Source organism: Bos indicus, chromosome 5, assembly GCF_029378745.1.
Source record: "Bos indicus isolate NIAB-ARS_2022 breed Sahiwal x Tharparkar chromosome 5, NIAB-ARS_B.indTharparkar_mat_pri_1.0, whole genome shotgun sequence".
NCBI lineage: Eukaryota > Metazoa > Chordata > Mammalia > Artiodactyla > Bovidae > Bos > Bos indicus.
Genome location: NC_091764.1, coordinates 116,330,893 through 116,348,258, shown reverse-complemented (window position 1 = coordinate 116,348,258; position 17,366 = coordinate 116,330,893). Strand labels below are relative to the sequence as shown.

Here is a 17,366-nt window from a genome sequence, read left to right as displayed (position 1 = left end):
GCTGCAACAAAGCATCCCACGTGCTGCAGCTAAGGCCCGGTGCAGTCAAATAAAATAAAACATGACACTCTTAAATAAACAAAATGACACCTGTGAGTGTGGGAGATGCACCCCTTGAACCGAGAGTCTAACTCGCAGGCCTTCATCCCTGGGTCCACAGCACTCAGAGGTGCTCTGGAGCCAGTCGGAGCGGAGCTGAGTGGACACGAATCCTCCTCATAGAAATACAGGAAGAGGTTTAATCAAGCTTTGTCTACAATGGAAAAATTCAGTTCAAACGGTACTTCTGGACCAAAGGGTGCATTTTTTTTTTTAAACAGATATGACTCTTCAAGGTAACTGCGCTTTACACATAAACGGTTCAGAGGAAAGGAAGGTGAATTTTTCCTTATCGACTTCCTGTATTAAACTGTGTGAAATAGTCTTCAGTGGCATGATTGGTACAGAGTTCCTTCATATGTTTTTTCCTGATAATAAAACAAGGAGAAAAAGAAATCAGCAAATGCCTGACTTCCTAAATGTTTTACGTTTTATTGGTGTCTTATCCCCAGGAGACACAATTCATCCCAGCACTACCGCTCGAGGGGAAGAAGGGGCATTTCGTCACTGCTGATTGGTTAGCCTGGCGTTCTGCAGTCCATGGGGTCGCTAAGAGTTGGACACGACTGAGCAACTGAACTGAACTGGCTGGTTAGCCTAGGGACCTGTGTGTGTGAGATGTGGGGACATCTTAGAATTCCATGATTGTAAAGACACTTGCTCCTCCCATTTGACTTCTGTGAGATGATCTCTTAATTCTCCCCATTTAGGCCTCCAAAGATGGAACCATCAGTCAACAGACATCTGATTGGAAAAAATACTGGTGGGTCCCCTCTGAATTCAAGTCAGAGCTTGAAGAATAGAGAGATTAAAAAGTTAAATAATGTGTTTTTAGTGACAGGTTCACCTACTGATCTGCATTTGACACTTTCTGTAGTTGGAAGTCTGAACTACTCCGGGGGCCTGTCCTTGGGGAAGAAGAGACTGCTGCTTCTCGGCAGCTCAGGAACCCCTCCCTCTGCCTGGCGGGCCCTCCCTGTGGTGGGCAGCTGGCACTGTCGTCCCCTGTGTCTGGGCCACACGCCTCCTCCCGGAAGCCCACCCGGAGTCCTCCCCTGCGGCTCCCGGGCCCTCTGTGAACTCTGTCACCAGCGCCTGTGTCCGGGCCCGCTGGGCTTTGCCAGCGCCCAGGTGAGGACTGTCCAGGGACGGGTGTTTATGGAATGTGGGCACAGGGGAGCCTCAGTCCCTCCCTGGCCTGCGTGGGGACAGCTGGCTTCCTAGCTCTGAGCCCTTTCCCTGCTCCTCTTTACCGGGTGGCTGTGCCAGAGCTCCACTCACTGCTGCTACAGGGGTGGGGGGCGGCCTCTGGTAAAAGATACCCCTAGGTCCTGAGCCTGTGGGCGGGAAAGCTTCAGGGAAGGTGAGCCAGGGGTCCAGGAAAGGTCGGTGGTTGCTCCATGGGCCCTGCAGGACAGCAGCTCTCACCTCCCCTTTCCCCAGGCCTGGTGCCCTCGATGGTGCTCCCAGTTCCCAGCGCCCCCGCTCCCCCGCCCAGCACTCACTGCAGGAGCTGCTCCCTGGCCAGGCTGAGGTTGCTGCAGTCCAGGGCCCTGCGCAGGCCACGCTGCAGGCGCTGCTGCTGCTGCTCAAACAGCAAGGTGGCTCGAGCCTTCTGAATCCTCCGCCGGTCCCAGTCCATGTCTCGCTGGCGCTCTTCCTCCTGGAGCCTCTACGGAGAGGAGAGGGACTCACCACCGCCTGTCCCCCAGCAGGAGAGCCCCAGAGGGGACTTCCCTGGTGGTCCGGTGGCCAAGGCTCTGAGCCCCCAATGCAGGGGGCCCGGCTCCGATCCCTGGGCGGGGAATTAAGGTCCCATGTGCCGCACTGAGTTCACATGGTGTAATAAAGACCCTGCATGCCATGGCTAAGACCCAACGTAGCCAAATAAATAATATATATATTTTTAAAAATCCCTGGCTGTGCTCTAATTAAAAAAAAAAAAAAGAAGAAGAATTGGGAACGATAGGGGGGCATAGAAGCCCACACTAAGAAACAGAGTATTCTTAGCGTGATCTCAAGTTTCCAAATTATATCCTTGTATACAAGAGGAGCCCAGGGGACGGGACACCAGAAGGCACGTGGGGGGATGGGAGAGGGGTCTTCTGAGTGTGAGATTTCACGTGGGATGTTTTCTTCTGTTTGTGTTTCTCTAGCTTCTTATTTGGCACCCCACTCTAGTACTCTTGCCTGGAAAATCCCATGGATGGAGGAGCCTGGTAGGCTGCAGTCCATGGGGTCATGAAGAGTTGGACACAACTGAGTGACTTCCCTTTCACTTTTCACTTTCATGCATTGGAGAAAGAAATGGCAACCCACTCCAGTGTTCTTGCCTGGAGAATCCCAGGGACGGGGGAGCCTGGTGGGCTGCCGTCTATGGGATCACACAGAGTTGGACACGACTGAAGCGACTTAGCAGCAGCAGCAGTAGCAGCTTCTTAATTTTCTACAGAGACTGAAATCAGACCAAAAATGCTGCTTTCGGGACAGATGGCCGACCTTCCTTGCCAGGCAGTCGGGCTGAACTACCGTTGTGAAGGGCAGAGCCGGGCTTGGCGAAGGTGGCCATGTCCCATGCATCCTGATGCCAGCCTCAGGCTCCTCCCACTTTGGGCTAACTCCCCTGCCTCACCCCCTGGCTGCCGTCTGTTTCCCCTCTCAAGGTGAGGTGCCCAACCTGCTCCCCATCTCCTGGTCCAGGCCACTGTCCCTCCCTCTCCCCGTGCCCGTCTGCTGGGAAGCTCACACCAACCACAGCATCACATGGAGCGTGGCTGTCATCTGCAGACCCCGTGGGAGCCTCACCCATCCTCTGCAGGTCTGAGAACGTCTCCAAATCTCTTTCCTGTCGTGATTTCACGTCATTTCAACATACTCAGAGATGACCCTTTTCCTGATTCCCAGTGATTCTGCCTCTTCTCCAAAGATCCCCTTCCAATCTCTCAGCCATCCCCCCCAGGGGGCAAATGATGCCCATGGTTCTCGAACTCTGGCGGGTATCAGAAGCCCTGGCGGGGAGGGGGCACTTGCTGAGTGTTTCGGTTCAGTAGGCCTGGCGAGGGCCTGAGAATCTCCATCGCTCTCGAGTTACTAGGTGCGGCTGGTCCAGACGGCCTGCTTTGGGAACCCCTGCTCTCACCCTGTCGTTGCCAATACCATCCCCGTCCGGAGTCTCATCTTGGAGTCCCATCCACCGCAGTGAGGACCTGGCCCTCTTTCTCCACACCCTCGTTCCCACGAGGTTCCCCCACACTGTGACTGCCAGTCTGCAGACTCGACACCTCTCAATGGCCCCTTGAACTCCATGTGTCTTCCTCCTCGTTCAGCCCAGCGTCCACAGCTGACACCCCTTGGCAGACACCTGGGCACCCTGAGCCTCCCACCTGGTCCCATTTGCCAGGCAAGCTCTGACCATCATTGAGTTCCAGCTCTCCCATGATAGGCAAGCATGGCCCTACTCAAGGGTTGCTTCAAGTTCATGACCAGGACTCAAAGTGGGGGAGGGGGGGCTGGGGCTGCCCGGCCACTCGCCCCTTCCCCTTTCCAGATGACCTTGGAGCACTTTTGTTCCTGCAAAACTCCTACCCCTCACCCTCAGCTGCTGACCACTCTCCTATTTCGCCAGGAAATAGAGGCTCCAGAGAAGCCCCTCAAGGCAATACAGCCCTACCCACCCCTCACCCTGTGGCTGCAGTCAAGGCCGTGGTCCGTGCAGTTTCTGCCCCCACAGAGAGAATCCTCTCCCCAGGTGACTCCCTCCACCTTCAGACCTTTGTTTCAAGGTCATGAGTCCCATGATGACCCTCCTCACTCCCAGCCTTCTCAGCCCCCCTACCCCAGCCTCCTCCCCTGCCCAGCACCCAGCACCTGTGGGATCACTCCACTCTTGTCCTCCCCCACAAATGGAACATAGACTCCTTGAGGGCAGCTTCTGGGGCCCAGTGTGACAGCGGCTGTAACTAGATGCTCCAGGAAGGCGGGAGGGAGCACAGAGCCATGTCTGAGGGCTGGGGCGGGTGGAGAGGGGTGGTGGTGGAGAGAACGGTGGGAGGCTGAGGGCTTGGGGAGGGGGGCGGGGACAGGCACCAGCTTCTCCTGGACTTGCTGTCTCTGCACCAGGCGGATCTCCTCCAGCTGCTCCTGGCTCATGCCCTTCCAGCGGTCGGGCACCACGCGATGCGGCCCGAAGGAGCTGGCTGCCTGCTGCGGGTTCTCCGAGAGCAGGTCCCCACGCAGCATGTTGGAGATCTCGGCTAGGTTGTCCTCCTGTTCTTGTTTTCTCTCTTGAATTTTCTTTTCCGCTGACTCCAGGGCCTGCGCAGGGGAAGATATTAAGGATGATGCCCTGAAGGGGCTTCCCTGGTGGCTCAGACAGTAAAGAACCTACCTGCCATGCGGGAGACCAGGGTTCCATTCCTGGGTCAGGAAGATCCCCTGGAGGAGGGCATGGCAACCCACTCCAGGACTCTTGCCTGGAGAATCCCATGGACAGAAGAGCCTGGCGGGCTACAGTCCCTGGGGTTGCAAAGAGCCAGACACGATTGAGCAACTCAACACGTTGTCTGAGTCAGTCTGGTGGGACTGAGGCGCAGGCTGGGAAACCTTGCAGGGGCCCTTGAAGGAAGAATGTGCTAAACAGGGCTCCTGGGCGGGTGGGGGGAGACTTATCAGGTATGGACGTGGGAGGTCCCTGGACCCCTGGCTGCCTGGGCAATGCTGGGCGAGTGGGCTGGGCTCAGAGGATCACTACCAGTTGGTCACGTGCACAATCCTGGCAGGTCTGTCTGCAGCGATTTGCCAAAGCAGGGAGCGGCCGCCCCCCATTAGGCAGCCATCTCCCCTCGGCTTGGCCTCACCCACCCCCAGGACAGGGCTGTGAACCCTTCCCTGTGGTCCTGGTCACCCTGGGCTAGCGGCAGGCCACAAAGAACCGCCAAGCAAGTGATTTGCGGAAGTGGTGATTTCTAAAAGGTGTTCCTACTGCCCGGCAACCTCAGCCCCCGAGACAAATAAATTCCTGGTCAAATCCCTGCTTACATGAAGGCGATGGGTAGAAGGGACAGGCCCTGGCTGTGTGACCTTTAGCTAGACAGCTTGCCTCTCGGCTACAGTTATTCCTCCATCAAGTCAAGTCAAGGATGAAACCAGTTCTCTCTAATATTGGACAGATGGGGCACTTTGCTAGCCCTCACATAGCAGGGACTAACAAGGAGGCCAGCCTGACTATATTACATAAGTGCATGCTTTGTGATTGGACAGGTCTGGTTTGAATACCGGACTTCTAATATTTGGAAGTCCAGTGTTTACATCTGCCAAAGCAAATCAGATTAGTACTCAGCTGTCTCTAAGAAAGTCAATTCCTCCCTCTGAGCCTGTTTCTTGATCAATTGAGTTCATGGTGCCTCTCTGACAGGGCCGTTGAACACAGTGACTAATAAGATCAGATGATTGTTGCAGAGATTAAAAAAAAAACATATTCTGGGAGTCCACCAGTGGTGTAGTGGTGAGGATTCCTGGGCTTTCACTGCCATTGTCTGGGTTCAGTCAGGGAACTGAGATCCTGCAAGCCATGTGACATGGCCAAAAAAAAAAAATAACCATGGCTATCACTGATGCGCTGAGAATGCTGGGACACCCAGGGAGGTGGCTGTGTGTCTTCCCTCCCCTCCAGACAGGCCTGGGGTATACACCTGGTTCTTGTTGAATTCTTTCACAGTTGCACAAACCGCCTTCCTGGTGGCGGTTTCCAGATTCTGTAAGTGCTTGGCTGTCTCGTCAAACTGCAGCCTTGTCTTCAAGTAGACATCCTCTGAAAGGAAGAAAAATACAGTCAAAGTGTGTGTGCCTGCCCAGGGCTCCTTCCCAGATGTGCAGAGCGCCCTGTGCAGCGTTGTTTCTGGGTCCGCTTCTCATCACTCGCCCATCAGAAGAAGGGGGGTGCAATGGAAGGCTCATGGGAGACACAGATGAGTTAACTCAAGCCAAGCTCTTAGACAAGTGCCTGGCAGTGCTGGCAATCATCACTGTAGCCTGGTAATGTCTACAGACACGACTGAGCACACTTATCTGGGTACCAAAGGAGAAGGGCTTAGGGGGCAGCGTAGTAGGAGATAAGGTCAGACTGTGAAGGCCTTGCTGGTACTTGAAATAAATTTGGTTTTTATTGAGTAAGTGTGTTAGTCGCTCAGTCGAGTCTCTGTGACCCTATGGACTATAGCCCATCAGGCTCCTCTGTCCATGGAGTTCTCCAGGCAAGAATACTGGAGTGGGTTGCCATGCCTTCTCCAGGGGATCTTCCTGACCCAAGGATCAAACCTGGGTCTCCCAGATTGCAGGTGTATTCTTTACCAACTGAGACAATCATTAATGAGTAAAGTAAGAAGCTATTGGTTTTGAACAAAGGATCCCACTGAATTTTTTATTTTTGGCCATGCTGAGTCATATGGGATCTTAGTTCCCCGACCAGGGATTTAAGCCATGTCCTCTGCATTGGGAACATGGAATCGAAACCACTGGACCACCAGGGAAGTAGCAGCTTTATGTGTATATATATATATATATATTTGCCTTGGCACGTGGGATCTTCGCTGTGGCAAGCAGGCTCTAGAGCTCACAGGCTCAGCAGTTGCCACGCAGGCTTAGTTGTGCCATGGCATGCGGGATCTTAGTTTCCCTGCCAAGGATCAAACCTGCATCCCCTGCACTGGATGTCAGATTCTCAACCAGTGGACTACCAGGGGAGTCCCTCAGCAGTTTAACTTTTTAACAGGATCATTCTGGCTATTGGGCTGAGAAGAGAGTGTAGGGAGGCAAGGGCAGAAGCTGGGGGGCCAGTTAGAGGTTATTTCGGTGATCCGGTTGGGATGTGCTGGCCTTTGAGTCTACTGGTAGTGGTGGAGGTAGTGATGGTGGTCGGAACTCGGGATGACTTGCTGCAGGAGTGCGTGCGGCATCGGAGAGAAAGGAAGGAGTCAGGAGGGCTTGCTTTGGGCTGGAGCAACGGGAAGAACAGAGCTCCCATCGATGGAGGTGGACGGTCAGGTTCAGGGGATGATCCAAGTGTCTTACTGGACATGAACTGACCCAGGCTAGACCTATGTCTTTCCCACTGTCTTCCCAGCAGGCTGTGAGCACACTGAGGGTCAGACCAGTGCTGAGTTACCCTGGGCGCCAGGACCCCACGGGCGCCCTGACACACCACAAGCTCAGAAAGTGTTTCCTGCGTGATGGACGTGTGACTAAAGACGTCCAAATCCTGAAACACAGGTTCTGATGTCTCTTTGTTTGGCCATGTGGCTAAAGTAGCCTATTAGTGAGGCTTAAGAGACAAAAATGAAACAAGAAAAAAACAAAACTGGGGTTGATTTGTTACAGTACTGAGACCCACTTGTCTTCTGCTGTTACCTGCACATTTTTGGTTCTCCCGGCCAATCATCCGTTCCTTTTGCTGTTGCAGGGACCATTCCCTGTTTTGTTCCTCTTGGAATTTCTTCCTCAGATGGAAGTTTAAATCCTCCCCCATGAATTTCTGCATTCCTGATATTGTATTCCGAGCATCATAATCTGACTGCCGGGCCGGACGATCCTTCTTAAGGGCCAGGGGGTCAGAGAGGTCAAATTCACGGCGCGTTTCCGGCCTCTGAAAGCTCTGCTGGAAATCATTGATAGCTTTACAGAGATTTTTCCTATCTCTCCTTTCCCGGTTTTCTGATATGCATGCGATCTTGTCATTTTGTCTCATTTCAGCAGCTAAAAAAGATACAGCATACTCATTAGCAAAAGATTCAGAGGAAAGAAAGAAATTCGAATCTCCCCCCAAAAATAATTTTTAGTGATTCTAAGAGTCATCCAACTCTCCCAAAGGTTAACACAACCATTAAGGGTTAGAATTCTGAATATAAAAAAGCACCTACAAATCAACTTTAAAACAAACAACCTAACCACAAAGGGGCAAAGGAAGGGAAAAGGCACATCACTACAGAGCAACCTGAGTGATCAATAAGCGTGCGAAAAGAGCATCAACCATTCGAGATGGGAAACATCCAATGAATTGAAGAAACATTTTAAAACGCTGAAAATAGCAGGTATTAGGAAGGATGTGGAGAAACGTAGAGGTTTCTCATTTACTGCTTGTGAGAGTGTAACTTGGTACTTTTATAACCATGGAAAGCAACTTGCCAACATCCCCTGAAACTGAAAATGCGCACATCCTAGGACCTGTCAATGCCAGGTCCAGGTCCACCAGGAACATGAGCATTGAGACACAGTGCAGGAGAGTCACTAACATTGTTTGCAATTATTTAAAAAACAAAAAAATCTAAATCAGCCACCAGCAGAGGAATAAAGAAACTGTGGTTAAAATTCATAGAAGAAAATATCATAAAGCAATTAAAATGAATATTCTGTATGGAGATCACCTGTACGTTCCCAAAATAGGTTGTTGAATTTCTTAAATGTTGCAAAAGGATACATTCAATATATCTTTTATGTAAAAATGTAAAACACACACACAAATTTTATATTGTCATGGATAAACCTACATGAGGTGTACAAGCGCAGAAACACACATGGGAATGATCACACCTCCGAGGAGGGGAGAAGAGGAAAATGGGAAGATGGAGGAGAGCTTTAACTACTTCTGTGTAATATTTAATTCTCAAAAATCATTCTTAATATAAGATATCTAAAGCCAGGTTGGCAAAATGTTCACATCTGGTCTGGTGGTGGGTATATGTATGTCTGTCGCATCATTTCTGTAAGTTTGAATTACTTTTGTAAAAAATTTTATTGAAGTATAATTGATTTACATTGCTGTGTTAGTTTCTGCTGTACAGCAAAGTGATTCAGTTATACATATATATATATATTCTTTTTCATATTCTTTTCCATTATGGTTTATCACAGGTTTCAATTACTTTTACACTACAATTTTAAAAGAAAATATGAAAAGAAAATATGAAACACTATAAAGAAGAAAAGACCCTGATGCTGGGAAAGATTGAGAGCAGAAAGAGAGTGGGGTGGCAGAGGATGAGATGGTCGGATGGCATCATTGACTCAATGGACATGAATTTGAGCAGACTCTGGGAGATAGTGAAGGATGGGGAGGCCTAGCACATTGCAGTCCGGGGGTCACAGAGTCAGACACGACTGAGCGACTGAAACGAGCTGATGAAGAAGAAAGTAAACTTCATTCCTCATGCCATCTCTCCAAATTTACCACTGCTCACATTTTGGTATAGTTCCTTTGTGTCTTTTTCTAAACATATTTTTATATATTTTTAACTTATGTATATTTATATATTTAAACTTAATTGATGACCCATTGTACATATAATTTTGTATCCTTTTTTTCTATTAAAAAAATCCTTATGGTGCTTTAAAAGACATTGTTGGACATAACTGACATTTCTTAGTCAGTAGGTCCTCATCCTCAGAACACTACTTAATTTTCATAACTATTTGAGAATCTGACCCACAAGCCAGAACACTTTTACTTGAACCATGGCTGGTTCTGAGTCAGCTCTGGGCTGTGGGCTCAAGAGTGTGTGTTGTCTACTGTTACCAACTGTCCCTGGTAGAAGGTCTTGAGCTTTTGGCAGAGAATATGTGTATGTATGAGGTTTTTCATACCTAGTTTTTAAAGAAAACAGAGAAAAATATACATGTCCGCTCACAATATATATCCTACTCATAGAATTCAATAGCTAATTTTCAAGTGTGGAAGAATTGGTGCATTAAGTTAACTGAGCACAAGAAACTAGAGTGTGAAAACGACAAGGCTTTACATACATGAGGAATGTGACGTGGGTCTAAAGCCCTGAACCACTCAATGGCCACTCAGAGAATGCTCACCAAAGGCTTCATCTCTCGCTTTTTCAGTTGCTGCTTTTATGTTCTGGTCACAAACCTGAGCATCCCAGGCCGCGGTGTCACCCTGGGAAAGGAAAACAATGGGAGAGAATAAGAGCCAGACAATTTTATTCAGTTGATAACAATCGTACTTATCTTTTTATAAACCAAATCGTCTCATACCCGAATGCCCTTGTGTGCCTCTGTTGGTTCTTCAGCCTGTCTTAACTTTCCCTAGAGCTTCCTTCTCCCTTTGTTAGTCAGTAGGTCCTCATCCTCAGAACACTACTTAAGCATCACCTCCTCCAGGAAGCCCTCTCTGCTTTCCTCTCCCAGCCCTAGTTGCGTTGACTTCCCTGCATTATAATGTGACCATTTTAACGCCTGCCTTGTCCATTGGGCTATCAACTTCACAAGGTCAAGGATCGTCTTATCCCTCATCTCCAAGGCCTGGCTCAGGTTTGCCACAAAATAAGAACTCTCTCTACTGTCATTTGTCTGTTAAATGGACTGGAGGAAGTCCCTGGCAATGTAGAAAGTCTGGCTCAGAGAGAGGAGAACCGCATTCCAGTCTCTGGCCACTAACTCCAGGTAAGCTCGCTCCCCGCTGCAAGACTCAATTTGCCTGTCTGGCAAGTGACAGGGAGCAATTTTCGGTCTTGTTATGAGGCCTCCCTCATTCTCTGAAAACTCAATACGTGGAACAGTTCTTCCCGGCAAAGCTTGGAGCCGTCCGCAGCTGTGCCTGGATCAAAAGTTTCATTCCAACAGTTCATCATCTCTTGTTGCTCGCTGCTCGCCTCTCTTGTTTCCCCCGCCCCCTTGTCCCCCTCCCCTCCCCCACCATTCCCTCCTGGCTCCTCTCCCTTCCGATCCGGAGGGTCTCACCCCAATGATCCTGTTCCTGGCGTTGAAAATTCGTTTCTGCCTGACCAGCTCCGCATGTCTTCTTTTGGCCAGGACAAAGTCCTCCTTCAGGTCCTTGGGCTGTGCTACCTCCATGACTGCGAATTGCTAAGAAATTCTAAAAGGTTTCAAAAACATGCGAGATTAAAAGAAAATACAACAAAAATAAAACAAGCTTTAGCCCAGCGCGGCTGGCTCCCCAGGAGTCCGGGCAGGTGGGAAAGCCTGCCCAAGAGGCTTTCAATCGGCCTTCTCTCACTGCCCCAGAGGCATGGAGTCTCGGTTTCCTCGGAAACGTAAACAACTCCGGTTGCTAAGAAACAGCACAGCGCTCGTGTTCTCGCTTTCTTCTCGCGAGACCGCACGAGGCGCTTCCCGCGCTTTTCCCGCCAGCGTGTGAGAACGCAGCTGAGGCTCGGAGAGCGCAGCCATGAGTCGTTTGGAAGTGCTGTTTGTGGAGAACTTTAAGTCGTGGCGGGGCCGCCAGGTCATAGGCCCCTTCAAGAGGTTCACCTGCATCATCGGCCCCAACGGCTCCGGTAACTCGGGACCTAGAATGTCTTCTCCCGCCGCAGTCGGCCAAGCCGCTTCTTGCCTGAGGAAACATGAGGGAGGCCTCAAGGCCTGGACTCAGGCTCGACCCTCGCCACCCACCTCAGGGACGGGGTGGGATGCAGGATGGGGTGGGAAGCGACCCTCAGACTCCGTCCAGGGCGGGTTGGAAGTGGCAGGAGCCTCCTCTCGCCGTCCACCTGGCCAACCGTCACCCTCTGCCCCGGCTCCCCGACCGCACCCGCAGGGGCCTGACCCTCGCCCGCTGCCCGGCCCCCCGACACTCAGACCCACTGCCCCAGCTCCCCGACCCTCAGACCGCACCCCCAGGGGTCTGACCCTCGCCTCAGCTCCACGGCCCTCAGATGCACCCCCAGGAGCCTGACCCTCGCCCGCTTCCCCAGCTCCCTGACCCTTAGACCGCACCTCCAGGGGCCTCACCCTCACCCTCGCCCCAGCTCCCTGGCCCTCAGACAGTACCCCCGGGAGCCTGGTCCTCACCCGCTGCCCCAACTCCATGATCCTCAGACCCCACCCAGGCCAGACCCCCGCCCTGCAGCCCCAGCCCCAGGGTTCCACCCTGGACTCTCCTCTCCTTCACCGCTGCTCCTCTGCCCTGTGGGTTCCTCCTCTTGCCCTTAGTCGTGGTTGCTTTCCTCTATATCCCCTTCTCTTTCTCATCTAAAAAGACATAATGGGAGCGAGATCGGGAGGAAGACATTGGTTTCAAGGGGCTGGAACAAACATTTGGATCCAAGGAACCTTCGCAGGAATATTATGGAAATGACTGCAATAATTGAGCTTTCCCCAAATTCCTGGTACCCTTCTTTTTGTTTAATCCTCACAAATGCATATAATTCCCATTTTACAGTGGAGGAAACTGAGGTTCAGAGGGTCCAGATGACTTTCCAAGATTGCCCAGTAAGTGGCAGAGTCTGGCCTGGAATTGGGGCCTGGCCAGGTTCACCTTGGCTCCATGATTGGAAAGAGTGGGTTAATGACCCAAAGCAGGTGGGAGTAAGCTCTAAAACAATAGTGACCTTGAGATTTTTCCCAAATCTGGAGACTCCAATTTGGCTTTCTCAGTCCAGATTTCCTTTCTTAGCTCAGAAACCTTTTTTGAGTTGAAGGAGACCTGTTGACTCAGTAAATTAATTTATATGACAGATAGGAATAGGACACTTAAATGTGTGCTTTCTGGGCACACCAAATCTGGAATATAATTATTGTGGAAGTGTTGTAAAATTTCTGTTGCATTTTAAAAACAGCTGTTGTTTAAGGTTTTCTTTTGCACTTAGTATATGTGAAAGAATGTGCTTAGTTACTCAGTCGGCCTCTTTGCAACCCCGTGGACTGTAGCCCACCAGGCTCCTCTGTCCATGGGGATTCTCCAGGCAAGAAACTGGAGTGGGTTGCTATGCCCTCCTCCAGGGAATCTTCCTGACCCAGAGATTGAGCCCAGGTCTCCCACATTCCAGGCAGATACTTTACTGTCTGACCACCAGGGAAGCCCACATGAAAGAATACCTGAGCTTAGATGTATTCACACATTTGATTTCCTTGCCTCTTCTCTGTAATGTATTTCCTCATTTTCCCTTTACTCTATCAGAAAACATTGAAAAAATGATTACTGTAATCACTCCTGCATTGTTATCCTGACTCCACTCATTAATCAGGAAGTTACTGAGCCCACCACCAGGTGATTTTCACCTTTTAACTGATGATTATGTGAAGGGTTGCTCAATTCCGTTTTGCATTTCCAATGGTGTGATACTTGGAATGAGTGTTTGTACAAAGTCTTGAACTCCACTCAGTACACTTAAACTGAGCTCAAGTGTATTTTTATATGGTTAAGGGCCTTTTGTATTTCTCATTCTCTGAGTTGAACTGAACTGAACTGATTCTCTGAGTTGCCCTTTTATGTTCTTTGCCCATTTTTCTGGTGGCTTATCTTAGAAATCTTTCTAAAACATATCTGAAAAAGTCACTGCTATTCCTGAAATCCTTTGTAGCTTCCTGTAATCTTCAGCATCAAGTTTAGTTTCTCTCTTTTCATTCCTGACCTTGCAAGCTTTGTTCCACCTCTGTATATTCAGTTCAGTTCTGTTCAGTTTCTCAGTTGTGTCCTACTCTTTGTGACCCCATGGACTTCAGCACGCCATGCTTCCCTGTCCATCACCGACTCCGGAGCTTGCTCAAACTCATGCCCATTGAGTTGGTGATGCCATCAAACCATCTCATCCTCTGTCGTCCCCTTCTCCTCCTGCCTTCAGTCTTTCCCAGCATCAGGGTCTTTTCAAATGAGTCAGCTCTTTGGCATCAGGAGGCCAAAGTATTGGTGTTTCAGCTTCAGCATCAGTCCTTCCAATGAATATTCAGGACTGATTTCCTTTAGGATGGACTGGTTGGATCTTGTAGTCCAAGGAACTCTGTATCAGTACTTACCCTCTTCTTACTATAATGTGCTAAATTGCTTCAATCTGTCTGACTCTCTGCAGTCCTATGGACTGTAACCCGCCAGGCTCCTCTGTCCATGGGATTCTCCAGGCAAGAATACTGGAGTGGGTTGCCATGGGGGACCTTCCTAACCCAGGGATCAAACCAGAGTTTCTTATGTCTCCTGCATTGGCAGGCAGGTTCTTTACCACTAGTGCCACCTGGGAAGTCCATTCCTAATAGAGTGGTACCTTGCTTTCCCAGTTGTACCAGTGATCAAGCTGTTCTCTTTTCCTGTAACGGTTATGTCTACCTTCAGCATCACTTCCCCAAACTTCTACTTCCTCTTTAAAATTTAGCCCAGAAGTGTCTCCTGCAAAGCCTACTCAGAGTCTCCAGTAATTAGTGCTGCTCTTAAGTGTTTCATAGTTCTTTGTGTATTAATTTTAGCTTATAACTTATTGTAGTAAGTTATAATTTCCTGCTTTTAGTGGGAAGAGTATAGATTTTGGAATTAGACACCTAACCCCAAAATATGATTGTTTGAGCATCTGGTTTTTTATTTATGAAATGAGGTTCAATGAAAATTGATAATATTCCCCACTGTAAGCACCTTAGGGGAAAATCCTACATACTGTTTCTTTTTAGCCTCAGTAATTAGGAGAATGCCTGATTAATAGGTGTTCCATAAATGTTTATAGAATGAAGGAATGAATTTGAAGAGGCAAAAGAGTGAATGCTGAGTCCAGCTAAGAGTCTTCTCAAAGTAAGGAGGGGTTGAAAAAGTAGAAGAATGTTAAGGAAGAAGAATGGAAGAGATATGCAGAGTTGAAATCAGAAGGGACTTAGTAGCTGTTGGTAAGAGGGCTGCTGCTGCTGCTGCTAAGTCGCTTCAGTTGTGTTAGACTCTGTGCGACCCCATAGACAGCAGCCCAACCAGGCTTCCCAGTCCCTGGGATTCTCAAGGCAAGAACACTGGAGTGGGTTGCCATTTCCTTCTCCAATGCATGAAAGCGAAGAGTGAAAGTGAAGTCACTCAGTCGTGTCCGACTCTTAGCGACCCCAGGGACTGTAGCCCACCAGGCTGCTCCATCCGTGGGATTTTCCAGGCAAGAGTACTGGAGTGGGGTGCCATTGCCTTCTCCGTGGTAAGAGGGCAGATGAGTGCAAAAATTGGGGTTTTGAGATGGGAGAGTGATATTGTAATTTTTATATCTTTGAATACTTGGTTCATCATCAAGTGATGATAGTCTAAAATATTACTCTTCCAGAATTATTTTCCTGATGTTGATTTTGAGTTATTTATAGCAGAGGTTCCTGCTCTGACCATTACAAAGCTTAACTTGGTTGGTTCATTCATTCATTCATTTTTGTCAATAGGTGGTCTCCTGTATTGCAGTCAGATTCTTTACTAAATGACCGTCAGATTCTTTACTAAATGACCTACCAAGGAAGTCCCTACTTAATAAATGTTTCTTGATCCTATCAGAAGTTACCTCTCCCAGTTACCTTCTGTTTCATCCCTCAGTTTGTTTCCTCACCAATACTTACTATAATATATAATTCCTGTTTATTTATTGTTTGACCTCTTAGTAGATTATAACATTCATTAGACAAGGTTGTTATCTTGTTCGTTTACTGTATCCTTATGACCTAGGACACAAAAGAATTAACGTAATAAATGAGTTTGGATTCAGTTAAGTTTAGTCGCTTAGTCATGTCCGACTCTTAGCGACCCTGTGAACCTCAGCACACCAGCCCACCCTGTCCATCACCAACTCCCTGAGTTTACCCAAACTCACGTCCATTGAGTCGGTGATGCCATCCAACCATCTCATCCTCTGTCGTCCCCTTCTCCTCCCGCCCTCAATCTTTCCCAGGATCAGGGTCTTTTCAAATCAGTCAGCTCTTCACATCAGGTGGCCAAAGTATTGGAATTTCAGCTTCAACATCAGTCCTTCCAATGAACACCCAGGACTGATCTCCTTTAGGATGGACTGGTTGGATCTCCTTGAAATCCAAGGGACCCTGAAGAGTCTTCTCCAACACCACACTTAAAAAGCATCAATTCTTCAGTGCTCAGCTTTCTTTATAGTCCAACTCTCACATCTGTACGTGACTACTGGAAAAGCCATAGCCTTGACTAGACAGACCTTTGTTGACAAAGTAATGTCTCTGCTTTTTAATGTGCTGTCTAGGTTGGTCATAACTTTTCTTGCAAGGAGTAAGCATCTTTTAATTTCATGGCTGCACTCACTCTCTGCATTGATTTTGGAGCCCCCCAAAATTAAGTCAGCCACTGTTTCCATTGTTTCCCTATCTATTTGCCATGAAGTGATGGGACCAGATGCCATGATCTTAGTTTTCTGAATGTTGAGTTTTAAGCCAACTTTTTCACTCTCCTCTCTCACTTTCATCAAGAGGCTCTTTAGTTCTTCTTTGCTTTCTGCCATAAGCATGGTGTCATCTGCATATCTGAGGTTATTGCTATTTCTCCTGGCAGTGTTTCCAGCTTGTGCTTCATCCAGCCCAGCGTTTCTCATGATGTACTCTGCATAGAAAGAAGTTAAATAAGTAGGATGACAATATACAGCCTTGACATACTCCTTTTCCTATTTGGAACCAGTCTGTTGTTCCATGTCCAGTTCTAACTGTTGCTTCCTGACCTGGATACAGGTTTGTCACATCTCTTTCAGAATTTTCCAGTTTATTGTGATCCACACAGTCAAAGGCTTTGGCATAGTCAATAAAGCAGAAATAGATGTTTTTCTGGAACTCCCTTGCTTTTTTAATGGTCCAGTGGATGTTGGCTATTTGATCTCTGGTTCTTCTGCCTTTTCTAAACCCAGCTTGAACATCTGGAAGTTCATGGTTCACGTATTGCTGAAGTCTGGCTTGGAGAATTTTGAGCATTACTTACTAGCTTGTGATATGAGTGTAATTGTGTTGTAGTTTGAGCATTCTTTGGCATTGCCTTTCTTTGGGATTGGAATGAAAACTGACCTTTTCCAGTCCTGTGGCCACTGCTGAGTTTTCCAAATTTGCTGGCATATTGAGTGCATCACTTTCACAGCATCATCTTTTAGAATTTGAAAGAGCTCAACTGAAATTCCATCACCTCCACTAGCTTTGTTCGTAGTGATGCTTTCTAAGGCCCACTTGACTTCACATTCCAGGATGTCTGGCTCTAGGTGAGTGATCACATCATCGTGATTATCTTGGTCGTGAAGATCTTTTTTGTACAGTTCTTCTGTGTATCCTTGCCACCTTTTCTTAATATCTTCTGCTTCTGTTAGGTCCATACCATTTCTCTCCTTTACTGAGCCCATTTTTTCATGAAATGTTCCCTTGGTATCTCTGATTTTCTTGAAGAGATCTCTAGTCTTTCCCATTCTGTTGTTTTCCTCTCTTTCTTTGCGTTGATCACTGAGGAAGGCTTCCTTATCTCTCCTTGCTATTCTTTGGAACTCTGCATTCAAATGGGTATATCTTTCCTTTTCTCCTTTGCTTTTGGCTTCTCT

At 48.4% G+C, this 17,366-nt stretch overlaps 2 protein-coding genes across 3 annotated transcripts in view; one reads left to right on the top strand and one right to left on the bottom strand.

Annotated features, from left to right (window-relative positions):
• Nucleotides 1–219: 219 nt before the first annotated feature.
• Nucleotides 220–11,143, bottom strand: RIBC2 (RIB43A domain with coiled-coils 2). Of its 2 annotated transcripts, none has more exons than XM_019961960.2 (7): nucleotides 10,840–11,142; nucleotides 9,955–10,036; nucleotides 7,504–7,848; nucleotides 5,790–5,908; nucleotides 4,186–4,413; nucleotides 1,605–1,771; nucleotides 220–467 (listed from the first exon to the last, which is right to left on the bottom strand). In XM_019961960.2, the coding sequence occupies exons 1-7, from the start codon at nucleotides 10,951–10,953 to the stop codon at nucleotides 389–391; spliced, it is 1,134 nt and encodes a 377-aa protein (XP_019817519.2). In that variant the 5' UTR covers nucleotides 10,954–11,142; the 3' UTR covers nucleotides 220–388. The 2 variants fall into 2 exon arrangements, with proteins under 2 accessions (XP_019817519.2, XP_070646671.1); XM_070790570.1 differs by lacking the exon at nucleotides 220–467 and adding an exon at nucleotides 548–704 and having other exon boundaries at nucleotides 10,840–11,143.
• A 100-nt stretch (nucleotides 11,144–11,243) lies between these two features.
• The window catches only part of SMC1B (structural maintenance of chromosomes 1B), an 82,219-nt gene continuing 76,096 nt past the window's right edge, over nucleotides 11,244–17,366 (top strand). The window contains exon 1 of the mRNA XM_019960169.2: nucleotides 11,244–11,396. Within this exon, the coding sequence (XP_019815728.2) occupies nucleotides 11,288–11,396 (109 nt within the window). The 5' untranslated portion in view covers nucleotides 11,244–11,287. The remainder of the gene's footprint in view (nucleotides 11,397–17,366) is intronic.